Raw genomic sequence first — 20,942 nt, 5'->3', positions numbered from 1 at the left:
GTCCGGGATGGAAATGGACATTTGGGAGTCATTTATGTATCGCACTGAAAGCTACAGGATTCGACGAGACTTCCTCTGAGATTACTTAATAGACACAAATGATTGTGGACCACTAACCTCTAAGAATGATGTGAACTTTCCTTTGTAAAGAATAGATCTCCTTCTTAAGATGGAGGTTTATGTCTACCAGCAACTTAATTTCGGGAGAGCGTCTTTCTCCCACCCCTTTTTCATGGCTGCTAAGGGAAGGTGGAAAGTCCTAATAGTGTGTTGGTGGGTGGGGAGGGGGGACAGTGATAACAGAATCTATTTTTCCCCTGAATATTTAAATTCCTACTATTAGTGTCCATGATACCCATTGTAGAACTAGACCTACACCTCACAGGATGCAAACTTTGATGTGAGGGAATGATGAGCTGGGGTAGGGTTAGGTTGGATAGAATGACATTTCAAAGCCCTCAAAAGAATTTTAGCTGTCAGAATATTGCACGTATCCCAGAAGCTATGCTTTGCATACTGATTAAGCAATCATGACCTATTTAGTTTGATTTATAATGAAAAGAAAATCTATGATATGTTAATGAAAAATCTTGGCATATTTTAGTCTATGGTAGGGTTCAAACTGGAAAAGGACCAGATGAGTAGGAATAATTACATGGCAGACTAAAATTATGTCCTTTATAGAAAGATAACCACACAGTGGGAGGTCAAGAGGTCATCTGTGTCCCTGGGTTTGTTGTTGCTGTTATTTTTGTCATCGTTTTTTATGTGCCTTGATTTGAAAGAATCCAAGAACACGCACCAAAAAAATTTCCCTCCACCCTCTTTTTTCTTCTCTGCTGCTTTTTAACATTTTTAGGCTTCGAGGAGGCACAGGGGAGGTGGGTGTTTTTGGGGAGAAGAGGTGGGGAGGCCACTGAAGGAGAAATTGAATCTCTTCTGTAGTAGAAGGAATAGGAATTTGGAAGTGTAGTGTTGGCTTCATTTTAATAAGTGTTCAACCTTTGCTAACCCATGAAACTGCCCCACTAACAAACCCCTTTGAGTTGTACCACAGACCAAATGGTAAGTGTATAAATGGGGAGAAGTTCGTGGGATGGAATTTAAGCCATTCCATCTTTTTGGAAAGTAAAACTCTAACAGAGGAGTAAAACTCTTAACATTGAGCATTGACAAAATGCACAATGCTTGAAAATTGAAACTTAGTTTATGATTTATTTACTCTTTGATTCTATGCCTCTAAGACTCCCAGACCATTATGGTCAGGAAAGATTATTATCTCTTTTTACGAGGAGCCTGTTGTGGTACCCCTGGGTTCAGAAGTGCCGGTGAAGATTAAAAACCTAATTTTGAAAGATCATGTAGCCAGTCTCTCACATGGTCACTCATTCTTCTTACCTTTCAGCTTTCATCTTATCACACAAGTAGGTTCTACTTTTCTAGATTCAAATGGTAAATCTGTGTTTTGATAGCATGTTTAGGGAATCTTCGGAAGAAAAGAAGCCTAAATTTTTTGTCTGCCTTTGGTGAAATGCTGCAGATGCCACTGTTAAAATAATGCTCTCTTTTAAGTCCTGTAATAGAAAGTAGATTCGGGCTAGAAAATATCTCCTTGTGAAAAGTGTTGAATTTTAAAATCTGTCTTCTTTCTATATGTAGAAAAATGCTCTAAGTCAGAACACTTTAGAAGATGACATGCTTTCTCCTTTTGATTATTAATACTGACTTTCAAATTAGTAAGACATGAAAAGAGGAGTCTGCATGAAAATTCAATAGAATTCCTTTTATTTGGCTTGCAGAGAAGCTTACCCAACACTTTGAAACTCACCTGTCTAACCGTTAAATGTTACCATTCTGTAAAGAAAAAATATATGTACAGACACACACACACACAGATATTGTGGAATATTATTTAGCCATGAGAAAGAAGGAAATATTGCTGTTTACAACATCGATGGACATGACTAAGTGAACTAAGTCAGAAAGAGAAGGATGGATGCTCCATGGTATCACTTATATAGAATCTAGAAAAAAGTCAGACTCCTGGAAATAGAAAGTGCAAGTGTGATTGCTGGAGGTAGGGGTATGGGAGAAATAGGGAGAGGCTGGTAAGAGTACACATTTTCAGTTATAAGATGAATAAGGTCTGAGGATCTAATGCATAATGTTATGACTGTAGTTGATAACACTGTATTGTATGATTAAAATTTACTAAAAGATAAAACTTAAATGTTCTCATCTATATATATATATATATATATATATATATATATATATATATGTGAGGTGATGGATATGTTAGTTCACTAGATGGAAAGGAGCCCTTTCACAATATATATATAAAATCATCACAATGTACACTTTAAATATCTCACAATTTTGTTTGTCAGTTTTACCTCAGTAAAGTTGAGGTGGGGGTTAGTGGGGGAAGCTACCTATTCTAGCAGCCAAACTGAATTACTGCAAAATAAAGCCTATTTTTCTGTTGACTTTCACTAGAAAATAGGAAGGTTACTTATACTCAAAACAAAACAGTATGCAGTCTTCAGTGAGTTCATGCATATAAAGTATTTAATAAATGAGAGCTGCTATTTGCTTATTACAGTTAAACCTTTGCCAAAGAAAGGTTCAACACTGGACCAGATTCAAGCCTTATTGAGAAGTGCGGGTTCCTGCAAAGCTGATATTTGCTGGAATTGCTTTAGAGCACTCAAGGACAAATTCCCCTTGCTCACCTTAAGGTCACCATGGCTCTTCTCCAGATTTAGAAACTTCACGCTGCAAGGTCCTGACTCGCACCTGTAGCTAAAGTCTGGAGATCCGCCTGGACTCTATTTCCTCCCTTTGGCCTCATGTGGCTCTTGCTCTAGTTGATTCAGGCACTCAGGATACCATGATGATGAACAAGATGCAGTCCGAGGCAGGAGGGTATAGCTCAGTGGTAGACTGCATGCTTAGCATGCATGAGGTCCTGGATTTAATCCCTAGTACCTCCATTAAAAAAAAAAAAAAATGTGATCCTTGCCCTCAGGAATTTCGGCAGTGGAGGTTGTGATACAGTAGAGATTCCAGATCTGTTTTTGAGGTTGAACCAACAGGTCTCTTGGTGTGTTGGATATGGAACATGAAAGTAATAGAAGGGGAAAGATGATACAAACTCTTCTATTTGGGTATTGAATGGATTACTCTATTTCCTCACCAATATGCATGAGAAACTTCTGCATAGAAAAGTTTTCTCTCATATTTTTCAAAATCACAATGTATGCAGGAAGAGTCTCAAAAATTAGAATTGAGCTTAATTCCAAATCCCAGCCCATCGTGTAGGAACATGTTTCATCTATGTTTAATATAGTGCTTTCCTCACTTCCATCATGTGTGGATTCCATTTTTTAAGTGCCATTTCTCATAGATCTGATGTCATGGCCCAGGTACTACTTTGTGAAAACTTTGTCAGCTTCCTAAAAATATAACTGGTATCACAATTCCACATTTTTCTTTATTTGTAAATAAATTCTTTTGTTTTTAAGGCTAAAACTACTACATTTACATCTTTGTTTTAAAAGCTATCTCTATGCCTTTAAAACCAAGCATTCAGACACTGCTTTGGAAAGCTATTTAATGGCATGTTTCTTCTGAAGAATTCTCAGTATGTGCCATTTTAAGATCATACCTCCTAAAATCTCGTAATAATGATTAAGGTTTTTATTTCTGGTCTACTTTTAGTACTATTTTAACTGCCTTACCACTAATAACAAGTTAGATGTTAATATTTTATTTTGTCAACTGCCTGAAATTGTGTGATTTCATATGATCAAAACTATTTTCCCGCCATAATTAATACCTACAATCCTGTAGTAAAATGTAAAAATAAAATTGTAATTTGAATAACTATACTTTTGTACCTCTGCAGGAAGCAGAATTAGGCAACTACTCTAAAAGCCGTTCCTTCCCTTTATCTTCTCATGTCTCATTTTCTCTCAATCCAGGACTGTCTGGGGCCCACCTTCCCCGTTCTACCCACACTACTCTCTCCAGAGACACGAATTACCTCTCGTTCACCTGATTCGTCTCTGACCTTTATTCCCCTTGGTCGTTCCCTAGTCCCTAGGAGATGTCTGTTTAGTGGGGACATAGGCTATTTTTTCTTTTTTTTTTTTTTTTTAATTTAAGTATAGTCAGTTACAATGTGTCAATTTCTGGTGTACAGTACAATGTCCCAGTCATGCATATACATACATATATTCATTTTCATATTCATTTTCATTAAAGGTTATTAGAAGATATTGAATATAGTTCTATGTGCTATACAGAAGAAATTTGGTTTTTATCTATTTTTATATATGGTGGTTAACATTTGCAAATCTCAAACTCCCAAATTTATCCCTTCCCACCCCCTTTGCCTCAGTAATCGTAAGATTGTTTATTGCGTCTGTGAGTCTGTTTCTGTTTTGTAAATGAGTTCATTAGTGTCCTCTTTTTTCTTTTTTTTAGATTCCACATATGAGTGATATCATACAGTGTTTTTCTTCTCTTTCTCGCTTACTTCACTTAGGATGATGATCTCTAGGTCCATTTACGTTACTGCAGATGGCATTATTTTATTCTTTTTTATGGCTGAGTAGTAGTCCATTGTATAAATATACCACAAGCTCTTTATCCAGTCATCTGTCAGACATTTAGGTTGCTTCCATATCTTGATATAGGTTTCTGAACAGATCCATTGCAGTACTATACTCCTAAAACTGTTGAAAAAAAAGTCGCTATATTATCTTAAGATTTTATACCCTTCTTATTCCAAGCTCTAAGTATTAGAAAAATAAGTGCTAGTTCTATTTTGCCTTTTTGTCATTGCTTTTACCCACATAAATAGTAAAAGCTTAAATTGCCCTTTGAAATATGCATTTTCTAATTTGTGTTTGCCTTTGATGGCTAGAGTTTTCATTGTCTCTCTTTTTTTAAATTGTAGTATAGTTTACTTACAATGTTGTGTTAGTTTCTAGTATACTGTGTAGTGATTCAGTTATACATAGATATATATTATTTTTCATATTCCTTTGCCTTATAGGTTATAAGCTGTTGAATATAGTTCCCTGTGCTATATAGTAGGTGCTTGTTGTTTATCTATTACTGTTTCTTCATAGAGTTAATACACAAATAATTCTCTACTCTCAGAGCAGTTCCACTATTTGTGATTAAAGATCTACACATTCAGATCTAGACTTGTATCTGTATGTTTTTCCCAAATTCAGATTTAATGGTCTGACTTCCTGTCCGGTTAGCAGCTGCCAACCTGTCTTCTCCAAATAATAAATAGAAACAGTTACTTCTATGGATCATCTTCTTCCTAAATTTGTTTAAGAAAGGGAAATTTCAAAGTTAGGAGAAAGGCGATGAATGTTTTATAGGCAATCATGCTATATAAACTGTGTTCTTATTTTTGTGTTTTATTTCTAGCTATAAGAAAACACATGAAACCCTGAGTCACGCAGGGCAGAAGGCGACTGCAGCTTTCAGCAACGTCGGGACGGCCATCAGCAAGAAGTTTGGAGACATGAGGTACTGTGGGGAGAAACATGGGCCTGGGGCTGAGAGGGAAGGGGAGCATTGTCTGTCCATTGGCTGGTCTTCTTAACATATTCTTTTTTAATGGATTAAAATGTTACGTGGCTGACAGTCACTGAAATACATTTTTATATTGAGATGTTTTCTGCCTAAAGGTAGTTTAGTGGGGCTGGTCTCAGAGATGCCCTTTCCACTAGGACCCGACCTAGTAAAAATAGAAGATAGAGGGTGCCCTTAATCCCCAGTAATAAGGGAGGATTTTGAAAGAATGCAGCACACACTGAATTTTAATCATTGTCATTTAAACAATAAATTAAAATATGCATTCAGTGGACTATGCTCTGATAAATTATTCTTGGTCACATTTTTGCATATAGCCATCTATTATATATTTTTTCTATGCATAGATATATAAATGGATAGATATTTATTCTTTTATGCTAAAAAGTACCATATGGTGTGCGCTTCTGGTAGTTTTATTTCTTCACTTTAGCAATATATTGTGAATACGTTAATAAATGTTTATTACATCTTCATTTTTAATGGCTATTATCTTCCAGGGCATAGCTGTAGTAAAACTTTTAAACCAGCCCCCTGTACATTTTGGTTATTTTCAGTATTTATTATATAAAATTAGGGTAAACATCAGGATTTTGACCTGAGAACCTAATGACCTCACCATAGACACTAGAAAAACAAAAGTAGTATTGACCGTTTTAATTTTTATATCATATTCCAGGAAATTATTTTATATAGAATTGCTGCTCTCATATTTTTTGCTTGTTTAAATACCTATCATAGTTTATTTTGAATTTGGCCAAGGAGGTTTTTTTTTTTTTATAAATCAATGTCATCTTTCTCTCGAGAAATCAAGTTCATTTTTAAAAACCTTCTCAAGTACGCTTTACATTTCTTTTTAAAAATGTGTGTACTATTTCACTGGATTCTTAAACTGTTACTTTCTTTACTACCCTGCAGCTTTGATACCTAGAGGCAATTATTTATATCTTTATGTTTAAGTTATTTTTTTGGCTTCAAAAATTGCTGGATTGTGCCCAATATTCATGCATCATCTTAACAACTTGGCATTCATGAGGCTAGAGTTAAGTAAGTACATATGCATGAATCTGAGTATATTGTTTTAGCTTCATTTTTGCTAATAAAACAATAATGAAAAACAATTAAAATTCTTCAGAGGCAGCGTGTGATAAACAGGTAGCCATTCTGGATTATTAATTAACCCTAATTTTATTATGAATAAACTTTGTAGTCATTTCAGTGGCATTAAAACATTTATCTAAATGAATTAATTTCTTAAAAATAGGAAAGACTTTATCACATTTTGTATCCAAGAAAATATATTTTTCTATGTTTATAAAATAGAATAGAACAGAAAATAGTGTGATTGTTCACACACTAGTTGAAAACTTTCATTTGAACACCAGCATCGCAGCATAGTAACTGCCAGCTAGAACAGTGTTTCTCCCACTTTAGAGGCCCTTACAGACCCTCTGAAGCGTGCTTAAATGCATATTTCCAGATTCTACCTCTCTACCCGACACTGTACCTCAGTAGGTCTTGGGTGGCGTCAAGGAATCTGTAACAAGCTCCCAAGTAATCTGACTTCAGGTGGTCGGGTTATGAGAAGACCAGGCATAGCTTAGCTCACCTGGACCTGGGTGTTCTCAGTTATAAATGAAGATAAGACTTAACACGGTCATCAGGTTATTATACAAGTGGCAGAAGAGAGTCTGTATCACACACTAAATAAATGCTGGTTTTTATCTTTACTAAGTGACCGTCTCAGTTACAAGGTGGCCTCACAGGCCAAAACTTAGGGAGAGCCATGAACAAGAGCATGCTGTGTTTCATAAAGACTCTGCTCATTTTTCTAAGTTGTGAAGAACGAAGACTGTGTTTTCACAGTTGACATACTCTTTGAGTATAGTACCAAGGTTGTGTTGACTGCCTTTCCTCCTGTTTCAATGTGGCTTTGTTTTAGCATAATGGATAACCTATTTCCCAGGAGTTCCAAACTTTTCATTAATTATTGCTCTGTGCAGAGGACACAACACTTTCATTATAAACTGTAGCTAAAAATATTGGGAAATGGAGCTTATGTTACTAGACATTCAAATATGGCCTTGTAATATTTTGTAGACTTATATTTTTCTCAAACTATAATAGCTAACATTCACATATAAATGATAAGCCCCTGTGAAAGTGACAAGTTTCCACAAAGAATTTTTAGTTTTAAATTATACTAGAACAGATACTATACGTAAAAGTCGTATTTGAAAATTGCTTAAGTTTAACATAATAAGGATAAGGATTCTCAAGTGAGAAAAATTAGTAAGTTTTAACTTTTTCATTTAAGTTAATTTGTCAATTTATAAAAATGATAGCAGGGAAATGTAAAAATTTTATTGCAGGCATTTTACTTTGAACCTCTTTTTGGTTTAAAAATATCATATTATTTTATATTTTGTTAGTTACACCATCAAATCCTTTTGTGAATTCTGGGAACAAATTTCTGAACTTGTTCAAAAAGGTTGCCAGCAAAATTCAGATATCTGAGAAGAAAAACAGTACCTCTCAGTTTTTCTTTAAAATAATTACAAGTTAATACTTAACAGATTTTGAAAAGCTAGACTTTGGGCCTTTTAATAATTGGACGAAAAGCATAATGTTAGGATTTAATTTAGATATTTTATAAAAATAAATAATATTTCCTGAGCAAGGTTCTCCTTTTACCCTCATTCCCTAAGCCCAGTCACGGAACTGCTCCGCCTCCTTCTCGGTCTGTAGAGTAACACTGTTAATAGCTACCTAACCAAACTGTTTTCTCTGAAATTAAAATAAGGGCACATTTATGAAAGCACTCAAGAAACGCAAGCTGTTAGAATCATTTTTATAATGATAACTCCACTTTCTTGGAACTTCTCGGTGAATGTGTTACAACTGCATGTGATCTAGTAGAGATGCAATCTTGGAGGGGGCATAGGGCTTTGTAAGAGTCCAGGCATCTCTAAGGATCCTTGGGAAAGACAGAGAGAAGCACAGGTTGGTAAAGTCATTGTGAGGACGAGAAAGTCAGTGGACTCAAAAAAAGCAACGAATGGAGTCCTCTCATTTTGGGGTGGCTCTTGAAAGCGGGACGGCGGGTAGTGCGGGCATTTCCTCGTATCCCGCCGTGCTAACTAACCCTGCTCTTCCTCTCCCCTGTGCTGCCCCGGCCGCAGGTCTCACTCCATCGGGTAAGCGCTGCCCCCGCCCCGGGCCCCTCACAGCCCGCACCCTCCACCAGCCCAGCCCGCTGTTCCCTTCACACTGTGGATGCGCCTCGGTCAGAAAACCGAATCTTCCTAAGAGGGTTCACCCGAGGGGGCTACAGAGTGGAGGGCACCTAATGCATCTGAATCCATTTAAGTCTGTGTTTATCATTCCTTCCTACGTTGGCAGAGGTCCTTAACATTGAGAGAAGGAGAAAAGGAAAGTGGTAATTGAGAGCTGTGTCTGTTTATGAAACTTCTAGAAAGTGAAGTCAAGAAACAGGGAATTATTTTCTCCAGATTGTAGTGTGTAATTGTCGGTCCCAGGTCTCTGAATAAAGCCTCCGTTTAGGTAGAATCTTATATTCATTTAAAAAAAATTTTTTTTTCCTAAGAAAACTGCCTGTATTTAAAGAGAGAAATAGATTGAAGATTCTAATGGATTTCTCTTAGTAATTCTTTTTTTTTAATGTAATTTATGAGGAAATATTTCACCCATGACTTCTAAATGGAGTGTCTAGGGTAAGACTGCAGGTATCCCCTGAATTCTCTGCCCTTCTCTTTCTGAGTTCTAGTAAAGAGCTGCCCCTACTAGTGGCCTCAGTGGGTGTTGTCAGGCAAGGTGATGAGTTTGATCCCTTACAGGAGAAGAGAGGGACTGTATTGGAAAGTGTGATGCGGGAATGTTAACCTAGGAAAATGGACCCCATTTTGCTTCCTCCCTCCGCCCAGCATGATTCTGAGTGGAACTCACATAGCAATAACGGGCAGGCAGTCAGAAGGAAGATGACTCAGCCACTACAGGATTAATGGAGTGAGAAGCTGATGCTCTTAGAGCTCTCAGAGAAGTTGATCTTTGTACCAGATGCCCTAGGGTGGATGCAGAAGGCCTTGCTCCCAGGTCGGACTGTGTACATTGTGTCTACCTGGCGGGTTTCCTTGATTGGCTCATGTTAACTACGTCAAGTCCTCTGGAGAGCTTCTCTACGATGGAATGAGTAGCTTTTAGCTGCCTGGCTCTACCTGATGGGCACTATCCCTTGCCCCTTACTGTCTCCGGAACAGGAGAAGGGAATTGGACCAGGAGAACATGTTCATGGGCTGTTGGGCTGACCTGGGGGAAACCAGTCTCTGGATTTCCTTGCCTAAAGGGAACGACAGGAAGTAAAATAATATGCAGCCATGGACCATCTCTTCTTCCTTTATGCCTTTGGACGTGACTGTCCTGCCCAACAGAAACAAACATCTTGGTGGGGGGGGCAAGGGGTACTTCAGATAGTTGAAATTGCTGTTTTGAAACTGTGAGTAAGGAGTTTCTCATGTACTTATATTGTATCTTCTTTTTTCTTTCTTTTTTTTTTTTTCCTCTTTTGCCCTGAAGCTACTCCATTCGCCATTCCATAAGTATGCCTGCTATGAGGTAATGTGGGTAAATTATTTTACATAATATCAATGCAGGATGTGGATAAAGTGTTACTTTATTGATACTTTGTGGGGTTTTTTCCTCCTTTATCTGAAAGGACGTGCCTTGACCTATCTTGTTCTCTTTTTTGATGCCCCTCAGGAAGAAAGGCTGACAACCGTGCAGAAGTATTGCAGGTGTGATGGGCTTGGCTGTTGCCCAGACACACCAGCTTAACCCCAGCCTCTCCTGTTTTGTGTGACCTGAGCCTAGTCTCCATTCTCTCTCACATATACTGGGAGAAATGAGACCTACCTCATATGGTTGTTGTGAGATGTGTAGCCTGGGTAGAGCACTTAGCACAGGGCCTGAAACATGCTGAACACACTTGCCAAGGTGGGAACCCTTTTATTTCCACAGAATTAAATGCAAGCCTGGGAGAGAGTTTCAATGAAAAGATAGGAGACGAAGAGGGATGCAGTTCTAGAAAGGGCATCATTAGGGTTTTTTAAGGTATATATTAAGGCAAGGTGTCTGTTGAGCAAAAATATCATTAAAATGACTAGTCAGATGAAAACTCCCGAGAAAGATGTTCCTTGCTTCTAGGTGGCATGACTCAGTGACACAGTCAGATAAAATCACACTAATAGTAATAGAGTGTAGAGGAATGAATGTTATGTTGAAGATCAGAAGATGCAGGTTGCAACCCAGTTCTGCTAAGGATGAACCTGGCAGCCTCAGGAAGGTCACCTCAGTGATACCCGTTTCACTATATTTAAAATAAGAGCCTGGAAGCAGATTTGCTGTTCTCCCCATGGTGCTTCCAGGACCCCCAGCGCTGCCTTGGGCTGCTGCGCGGGGGCACAGTGGGAGGGGAGCCTCTGGGACCCTCCCTCACTTCAGTCAGAACTGTGCCTCTCCCTCCTGCTTTGTATTATATATTGTGGTGTGAGTACCCTCTAGAGGGAGTTCGCTTACTCTAAATAATTTGAGACCACTGAAGCCGAATTCTTTCTAGGGTCACTTGCAGTGCTATAGATCTGGCTTTGTGTATGATATGATTAAATCTGAATAAAGAGTATCCCCCTATTCTCCAGCATGCACTCTAGTGTAATTTAATTAAGGGAAAGTCTGTTTAATTATATCTAATGATGTCTCTTCAACACTGGGGTTATTCGGTTACTTTCGAAATTTAAGCACAGCATTTGATTTCTCTAATCTAATAAGTAGAGAGCATAGGTTCCAGATTGCTTATTAGTTCCTATTTGAATGACTTGCTCCCCCAGCATAAGAACACCCAAACTAAGTGCAACCTGTGGCTCTGAGTGCCTGTTCTTGTTCAATTTTAAGTCTGGGTGTCCAAAGAAAGCTTGAAAAAAAATTAATATGATTTTCCTCTCTGAACCAGGAATCCATCTAGTGACTTACAGGTCAAATGTGCCCCTCGTGAGCTTGCCTGAAATAACTTTTTAAAAAATGATTTAAAAAATGATTTTACTCAACTAACATATACCCATGAACCATTATACTGGACTGTCTGCCCACTGTGGTCCTGTGTAACTGATGGATGACAGGTAGTCATGTGACCAGCTGGGCCAAATAAAACTTGCCTTGGAAGTGTGGTGCTAATAATTATCTTCTGAGACATTCGTGTGTAATTTCACTCATATATCACCATGAGGTAGGTACTGTGGAGGATTACTCATAGGAATTTGACTCATGTTTGAATCAGATCCAAGACGTGATGCCAGGCTTAGACTCTGAACTCACTGTTGTTAATTCATACAGCCTGAGTTCAGTACATTGACTACAAATGCATTTCTGACCATCTGGAGCGTCAGCATCCTGGGAGACAATCCATCACAAAGCCAAATGCATTCAAAAACGTATTCTCTACATTAGTTTCCTCTTAATGGTATTAGAGCCCTGCTGCATCCCACACTATACAATGAAGCCCATATTTATAACCATCTCCCTTATGAAGTTTCTGTGGGCCATCCCTTTATTTTATTTCTTCTGCACTCAAAAGAGAATGGCAAGTGACTTATCAAATATAGTGTCATTCTTTGACCTGAAAATGATGACAGTCGTTTTGCCGAAAGCTGACGTGAATACAAGATTTAAGACACATTTTTAATTCAGTTCCTGTTTCCTTGGTTGGACTTGGTGATATCATTTTTAATGGAAATGATATCATTAAATTGTAATGTGTGGCCAAATCCAGTATAGGAAACCAAAAAGCACCAAACAGAAGATCTAAATATTAAAGTAACAAGATTATATATAGATTATTTAACACACTGAATGAATCATAAATAAAATGTCAGTAAACTTCAAGGTTTCTGTCTGGCAAGAAAAAATAAGTGTGTATTCTTTGGGAGGAAATATAATACATGGTAATAACACCATTTTGATCAAGCATTAGACAAATGATGAGTGTATTTCCATTTAAAATAATGAAAGCATTGGCTTTTAGAGATAGTACTTCCTGAATGTAGACAAAATACTTTTAAAACTTTAAAGTTTTAAAAACATATGTACCTTTTTTTTTAGCTTGAGATATTTCTATCTTATCTCACATTCACTAAAATAAATGACTTAAAATTCCAACTGACATTCTTCAGGTAGACTTTCCGTTGTTTACAAAACAACTGAGTTGGGAAAGGAATGTCATGACAGAAACAATTAACTAGTAAATGAAAAAATTAAGCTATCACTCCTTGGACATATTGGAAATGATTTATGGTGCACCATGGAATTATTACAGTTCTGTCATTGCCGAATGCTGTATTATTTATTCTATAATTGAGTATTTGACTATCATACTTAGAAAAATTCTACATCAGGTTATGGTTTCTGAATCTAACCTAGTAGAAGTGAAATACATTTTAAAACACGGTTGGAGGAGGTGGCAAACCAACAACCAGCTCTAGTGCAGAGGGGATGTTTACAAGCGCAGAACACGAGACAGCACTGTTGCTAAGAGCTAGGTCTTTGGAGCTGACCTTTCTTTTTTTTGCTATTTTAGGAATTCTCCTACTTTCAAATCATTTGAGGAGAGGGTTGAGACCACTGTCACAAGCCTTAAGGTACAGATGAAGTGAATTTCGTGTCATTGGGTTCACTGAATCAGGACAGCTTAGTCACTGCTGCTGTTGGTTCCAAAGGTGGGGCTACCAGCATTTGGTGCAGCCAAGAAGGCAACCTTGCACAGAGTCACTCCTCTTCACATATAAGTCTATAAACAAAACCATCGTTGAATGGTGTTGCTGTATCCATACAACATTGTTCGTACAAACCATTCAGAAGTGAATTATTCATTAAAGTGAATTGGGGTTTGTGTTCATCTCTTTGCTGGTTGGAACTTTATGCTATCCCCCAAGAAGTAGATACATGGTAGATGACTGTGGAGAGGACAAAGGATATGTGAGTTCTGAATTTAGAGTGTCAGTGAAAATTCAGTAACAGCTCAGAGCTCCTCTGGTTTGGACATGAACTTGGCTCCAGGCATTATGCTGCCATACACCACCCGTCAACACCTAGACTTGTTTACTCCACTCACATACTGAGCACAGCCTGGTATCGTTGTCATGGAAGGAAATAAAGCTGAGTCAAAAAATGCATTATTTTGCAATAGTGGATTTGTGCCCTGGGTATAAACTGAAAGTATCCCTGTTGTATGGGAGGTGCTAAAAGATATTCATTGAATGTATTGCTTGAGCATAGATAAGTTCATCCACAGGGGATAAAAGAGCAAAAATAAAATCAGTCTAGTCTTAAAATGTATGGAACTTTTAAAACAGGAAAAAAAATCATTGATACTACTAAGTTTTTTTTTTTTTAAGATAGCACCTAAGCTTAATATCATTAGCACTATTTCATATACAATCCAATTCTGTGTTTTCCTATTACTGGAAAAATTAAGTACGATGTGATCTTTAACCAGATCAAAGCAGATACAGGCACATGCTGATTACTGGCTGCTTCTGAATCAGGCCCTTACATGTGCTGCCTGACAAGAGTCTGTGAGGGTGTAAGTTAATCCTTACTCGACATCCTAGGTGCTCTTACTAATTTTGAACTGGAAGATCCTTCCCATTAGAGGAGGGTTTTCACATAGTCTTCTCTTTACTGGGCCTGTGATTAGGTGTTTAAGGCCCAAGAATGAAATTATTACTCAGCATTTATCATGCCTTCATGGGTTCCATGTACCAGTTGCTTCTGGTTGTGCACTTTTACTCCTCTGTGTGTCCCCATTATCATTTACTGAGTGGATAGAGACCAGTAGGAGCCATGAAACTGCCCCTATTTATAGGGAAAACTTTTGATAGAGAGGGAGATGCAGTGTCAGAGACATTCCTCTTGCCAAAATATCTCGTTTCAAAACAAAAGATTCCAAAAAACCCTAGAAGTGAATTACTCGACATTTGGTTCTCAGCCTTAGACAATCCAAGGAGGGTGGATTCTGCTGTGAGACAAGTTCTGACGTAGGACAAGTTGTACTTTTTAGGTGATCTATGGAAGAAGGAAATATGAAGAAGCAAAAGAAGAATAAAGAACAGCCTATTTTCATTTGCTTTTAGGAAACTCTGGTAAGCTCACAGCTCACATAGTTAAATCCTAAGTGTTTGATCCAAACCCTCAATCTCTCACTTTTCTCACTTTCTTGGGATGGAAGGCATAGAGCCTGCCTCCGCCTTCACACGTGCACAAATCTAACCCTGCCGACTGGATCCTAGCCTGTGTCAAGCACTCCTAAAAGGAGATTCTGTATCTGCATGATTGTCCATTGATTTAACAAGAGTAACATCCCACCCACCTCCTGTCACGGCCAATGCCTAGTTTCTCTTTTTCTGCCCACACAGGCAATGGAGAAAAGCTAGTAATCATGTTTTGTGTCAAACCTCCCACTTCCTCAATAATCACAAATTTCTCATTCCTTTTTCTTTATCTCCATACTAAATAATAGACGTTTGACCCTTCTTTATATAGTGTATTTTTTGCGTAGTTTACTTCCGTGTTCTGAATCTTCTCCAAAACTTTTAGAACTTTCTTCAGTTAAGGATCCTGAGGCTGTTTGCAGCTGAGGGAGTGACTCGTGAATCAGTCAGGATGCGTGAACGTCCTTGCAAGTCTATATGCTGTATTTCCACTCACACACACTGCTTGAAGTTTGATTTTTTTTCCAGCACCACTTAAAGGGAACCGTATTCATATTTGTGTTCTATTAGAAATAATGTTCTGCAGTGAAGTGGGGTCCGTTCCTGCCATCTTCTCACCCAGTCTGTCACACCATCTGGTATTTGCACACAATGGACTGTTCAAATTTTATACCCAATTGTGTAGCTGGTTTGATTTTTCATGAAAAACTTGCCAGAGCCTCATAATCATATAAAATTTGGTCCTGTCTGCCTGCATCCTTTTAATACACCAATGTATTACTTGACATCTTGGGCAGTGTCACCTGTACACTCAATGAGCACAATTTCTATTTAATCTAAAACAAGCAAACAGAAAGCAAACCCAGAATCAGCTCCTACGAAACCATATTTGGAACGTTCTACCATGTTCCAGTGATTCATGAGCAACCACATCCCTTCCAAACTGTTCTGTACTCGTGTCAAGGAGAACATATTTTTAGTGCACCTAATTTTTGATGAGCACATTAAACCTGAATTAAAAACCTTTATAAAAAAATAAAAGGCGAGATATATTATACTTACTGTTTCTTTGTGTCCTTTCAACCAGATATTTTATTATGAGAGATTAGGATGCCTAATTCAGTAATTCAAGGTTTTGGGGGTTTTTGTTTGTTTGTTTTTTTGTTTTTTTGCAAAGAGCAATTATAATGTTGGGGACAAAGTGACAAATTCTTAGATGAAAAACTATTTTGAAGGGAAGGGTCCAGGAGAGGCTTACTGTTCACATCTTTCCTTAAGCAGATCCTTGCCTGAAGTACTGTAGTGTGCAGTCATTCAACCCACATGGTTAGGAAACCCCTTAGTCCACTCCCTTCTTGGCAAATTGCTTTATTTCAAAGTGGTTCCCTCCTTCTTTATTTTTCTTATTTTGATTTGAGAAATCAAGAACTAGAAGAGAAGAATAAAACAAAACCTAGAAGAAAACATCAGTCATTGGTATTCACCCAATTCGATACCATGGGTGACTTCTGTTGCAAAAGAGAATCCAAATAAAGAGAAGGATGGGAACTATTAATAGAATCCATTACATGGAATTAATCTTGTCTTGCTCGGAAAAGAAATAAGCAGAGTGAAAAATCACATAGTTGAAACCAACCCCCTGCTTCTTCCCAGGGCTGCGATAACACAGAGTGGAGGAGAACTCCATGCTCTGTGCCTGAGGTCTGCAAACTAAGGCTTGTGGGCCATATCCAGCTGGTTGCCTATTTTTGAATGGTCTATAGGCTAAGAATGGTGGTTTTACATTTTTTCATGACTGAAAAAAATCAAAGGAACAATAGCATTTTATGACATGAAAATTAAATTACATGAAATTCCCATTTCAGTATCCATACATACAGCCTGTATAGAACACAACCGTGTTCAGTCTCTTACGTATTATCTCATCTGCTTTCTACAGTGGCTGATTTGAGTATTTGTGGCAGAGACTATGTGATTCCCAAGCCTAAAATATTTATAATCTGTCACTTTCCAGAATGAGTTTTCCAACCCCAAGTAGAGTGGAAAAATTCACTTTAGTAACTGAATTTACAGAGGCAGAGAAGTGTTTTAGTGACTGGGAGAAAAACGTGTGTGTGATTTGCGATGGTTGACCTGCTTTTAAACCCGGGTTAAGGTTTTAGAAAGGGCAGGTCAGGCAGTAAGTAGCTACATTCCTCAGTGTGGTTTCTGTCCTTGTGAGTGATCACCTTGGTGACAGTGAGGTGTAGGCAGCATTTTGGGAGTGCCAACATTATCTGTTCTATACCATTCTTTTTCTCAGAGTGTTTTTCCATATCGTTAATGGTTAAAGGAGGGCCAATGTGACCATAAATAAGCTTACATGTAGACCATTGAATAGTCCTTTAAAGGATTTTTTTAATAAATAATTTTTCAAAATACTTAACGGTATTTCTTAATTGTAAATTGATTTCTTTCTGATTATATTCTTATTAGCCAATAACAGGTACACAGAAAGGGAGCCTCGCAAAGAATCTTAACTTTACATTTTAAGGGATGTTCCGCCTATAAAGACAACTGCCTGGAAAGACGTGAGGTGACCAGTGCCTAAACTATGATTCTTCTCCAACTCTCAAGTTGCTCAATCCCAAATTGAAAACTTAAGCTGAAGTCACTTAGAGGCGTTCATCCATTTGTAAAATTGGGGGAATTTTTCTAATACCCAGTTCCGTTTTTATGAAGTCGGTGGCTGCGTAGATGGCGCAAATCCACAGATCTGGAGCATCTCCAGAAGGGATTGAGAATTTCAGATGTAGGGGAGATGAAGAGAGCGCTGATAAAGTTGTATAAAAGTAGAGTTTCGAATCCAATCCCAGAACCCAAATATGAATGACATCCTAGCCCTCTGCTAAAGGAAACTAACTTCTGGACATCTTTTGCACCCCCTCTCAAGGAAAAATGCATTTCTGAACTTGAAAGTAATCGCTCTTACAAAACAAGGCAGATACAAGAATTAATTGCGCCCTTGCGTCTCTGCCCCTTTCAGACGAAAGTAGGCGGGACGAGCCACGGCGGAGGCAGCTTTGAGGAGGTGCTCAGCTCCACGGCCCACGCCAGCGCGCAGAGCTCGGCCGGCGGCCAGCGGCGGCCCGAGGAGGAGGAGCTGCAGTGCTAGGCCGCCCCCCTGCGCCTGCGCCGCCTCCGGAGGCCCCTCCCCGCCTGCCCGCCCGCCCGCCCGCATCCTGATACCAAGACCAAAATCCCACTGGGAAGACCCAGGCCTCGACCCTGTTCTTCAAATGGCTTCTCTTCAAATTTTAATTAAATGATTTTCATTTGTATTTGTGTTGATGGCGGACCACCTGACCGTCACACTTAATTATTCATAGACTGTCATCTTTTAAAATGTCCTGACTTCAGCAGGTACACAATTGTCCATGGCCCTTGTCTGTGTGTAATTCAACATATTTTCCAAAACGTAGCTATTATTTGCTATGAGTTTTGCTTGGACTCCTGTACGAAGTGCATGTCTTAGAAGGCTGAGTACCCCCTTTCAGTTCTCTCCGCGGGATGGAGCTCTTTCTGACCATCTCCAGCAATGAATGGGCACATTTCATCAAATTGCTTGTGATCTCCCTCACTTACTTCAATTCCTTATGTTTATTTCAGCAATTAAAATAATTGATTTTAATGATGACTTTTGAATTCTTAATTTCTTTACACTTCGGGGCTGTTGATGACCTTAAAAGTGGTAGCTATGATACTGCAGATGCTACTTTAAATCAACTTCTATTAATTTGGTGAACATGAGAGAGGTTATGTAAGTAATTATAACCTCAGCTACCTTAGGATGCTGAAACAATGTCCAATTCTAAAATTTTCTCTGATCTACGTAGAGTAGTAGTTAACTCAGGTAACTACTGAGTAAATAGGCAACGGAGAGCTGAAAAGGAAATAGCTAGAATATGGGGGAAGCAGAGTTCTGCAACCCCTTCCGGTCTGCAAATTGCTTACACGTGAGTGAAAAAAGCATATACTAATACAATCAGATTTCTGCACTAACGTTTACCTTCCACATCATACGTTTCTCTTTTCTTCTAAATGGGAACATACATTTGTTATTAAATAGCAGAGATACATCATATAGATAATTTTTTTAAATATACACAGAATAGACCTACTAACTAAAAAAATCACAATTTAAATATATAGTAATATATATAAAACATACAACTGCATGTTATATATAATATATCATCCATGTAATATACATAATATAGATCTATATTGTTACTATGTTCATTGTTCATTTTTTAACTTATTATTAAATAGAAGTGGGTATATGTGAAATAAAGTCAACCTAAAAAATTCTATTCAAATTAATGGAGTAGGACAATCTGTACACCTACTGAAAATCAAGTTTGTTGAGGGCCGCATAATCTCTGAGGCTTGGGATCTTAGGAGCAGTAGGTATGGGGCTGTAAATTTGAACCAGAGAAGACAAATGTGGATAAAGGAGCCCTGCCAGTAGAAGAGTTGGCATTCTCCCTAATTTATCCTTCCAGCCTGGTGGTTGAAGCCAAACCCCGTCCAGCTGGCTTGTAGCTGTGTTGCTCTCCCACTGCATGGTGTGTCCTTGGTCTCTCTGTGCCCAGTCTGCAGTTGCCTGGTCACCTTTTGTAAACTCACTGCCATCTTCTCTTTGACTACATTCAGCACACTGCGTGGATTTGGAAGATGCAGTTATGGTGCTATAAACAAATATCTTCCTTCACCAACCTATTTCTGCATACAATAGTGTCAGTCTTACAATCTGAAAACACAATATTAAAATTAGTAGAAAATAATCAAGAAAATTAGCTTTAATGCCTCAAAACTAAAGTAAAATATATTTTAGCTGTTTATTTTAAGCTATTCTTCAAAAATTGTCATCAGTTTTGTAAAAACTACATTCATGTCTCCTGTATTGAGAAGTTTTTTAATTACTCCCTCTGATCTGGAAGTAATGTAATGGCCATGGTGTGAGTAATCTTGTTTTCATTTTGTCATGAATGTGCGTGATAAGCCATATCACTCGAATGAAATAATTAAATCAGTTGCTGTAGGTGGGAGTCTGAGCCTAGAGGTCTCATCTCCTCGCTGCCTAATCACTCAGGAGCTGCCTGTGTCTCCCTGATTTTGCATGTGCAGGCGTATCCCAACTTGACTGGCTGCTGAGTTGCCCTATTATGTCCAACTGGGCCCAGTTCCCAGGTGGTAGTTTCAAGTGTTCCCCAACTTCTAAATGGTATTTGCACACAATGGACATAAACTTCTGCTAACAAAGCAAAATGACTTCAGGTCAGATCAGCATCATATACATGAAATGATACCACGACACGTATGATACTGACAATGCATCTCAATAATCGAAAATTCCAGTGTGAATTGTGATTACAAAATAAGCTGATTAAGAAAGTAAGCTATTCTGTAACATAATGATTTACCACCTTTTAAATACTGTTGCTTTAATGCAAGATACTCATAGATTTATGCTGCAACTTTATCCTAAACTCGTCTCTCACAGATTATGACTATCGGTAGGTTATGTCAGCAAAGCAATCTGCATCCTTCCCTAAATTACACATTTCCTTATAAGTCTGCTCTTGAACCAATGAAAACAAATCTGTGTACCTTACTATGGTCCATCATGACAAGCCACGCCACTCACAGTGGCCTACGTGAAGAGAACACTGCGTATCTAAGCGGCTCCTCTGCCAGGGTTCAGGAATTACCTGTCAACTTGAAAGTTGTTGAACTGCACTAGAAAATACGGCATAAGGTGATTTAACCCCAACCCTCTCTTCTCACTTATTTTCAAATTGGGAGTCTGGGTGTGTGCGATAAAGGAAGATGGTGATAAGGTTTAAAAAGTGTTTTAAATATGAAATATAAAGGAACTTCTTCAAACCTGTTGTTCACATATAATTTCAAAACATAATATTTGGCAAAATCTTGTGATTATTTCTGATAATCTTTATTTAAAAATGGTAAAATTTTTATTCTACATTTCTACTTAGCTTTCAG

The 20,942-nt window shown here is 38.1% G+C and overlaps 1 protein-coding gene across 6 annotated transcripts in view; it reads left to right on the top strand.

Moving 5' to 3' along the window:
- Positions 1-18,567, top strand: part of TPD52L1 (TPD52 like 1) — a 78,123-nt gene extending 59,556 nt beyond the window's left edge. Inside the window, exons 4-9 of one of the 6 annotated variants that reach the window (XM_010965509.3) lie at positions 5,455-5,556; positions 8,805-8,819; positions 10,216-10,254; positions 13,265-13,325; positions 14,747-14,828; positions 17,923-18,060. In XM_010965509.3, coding sequence (XP_010963811.1) covers positions 5,455-5,556; positions 8,805-8,819; positions 10,216-10,254; positions 13,265-13,325; positions 14,747-14,791 — 262 coding nt within the window. In that variant the 3' untranslated portion in view covers positions 14,792-14,828; positions 17,923-18,060. The other 5 variants (XM_045524500.2, XM_074368408.1, XM_045524501.2 and 2 more) reach the window with 5 other exon arrangements.
- Positions 18,568-20,942: the final 2,375 nt, after the last annotated feature.

This window comes from Camelus bactrianus, chromosome 8, assembly GCF_048773025.1.
Source record: "Camelus bactrianus isolate YW-2024 breed Bactrian camel chromosome 8, ASM4877302v1, whole genome shotgun sequence".
NCBI classification, from domain to species: domain Eukaryota; kingdom Metazoa; phylum Chordata; class Mammalia; order Artiodactyla; family Camelidae; genus Camelus; species Camelus bactrianus.
The sequence above is the reverse complement of the archived record's forward strand: the minus strand, read 5'-3'. Positions and strand labels throughout refer to the sequence as shown.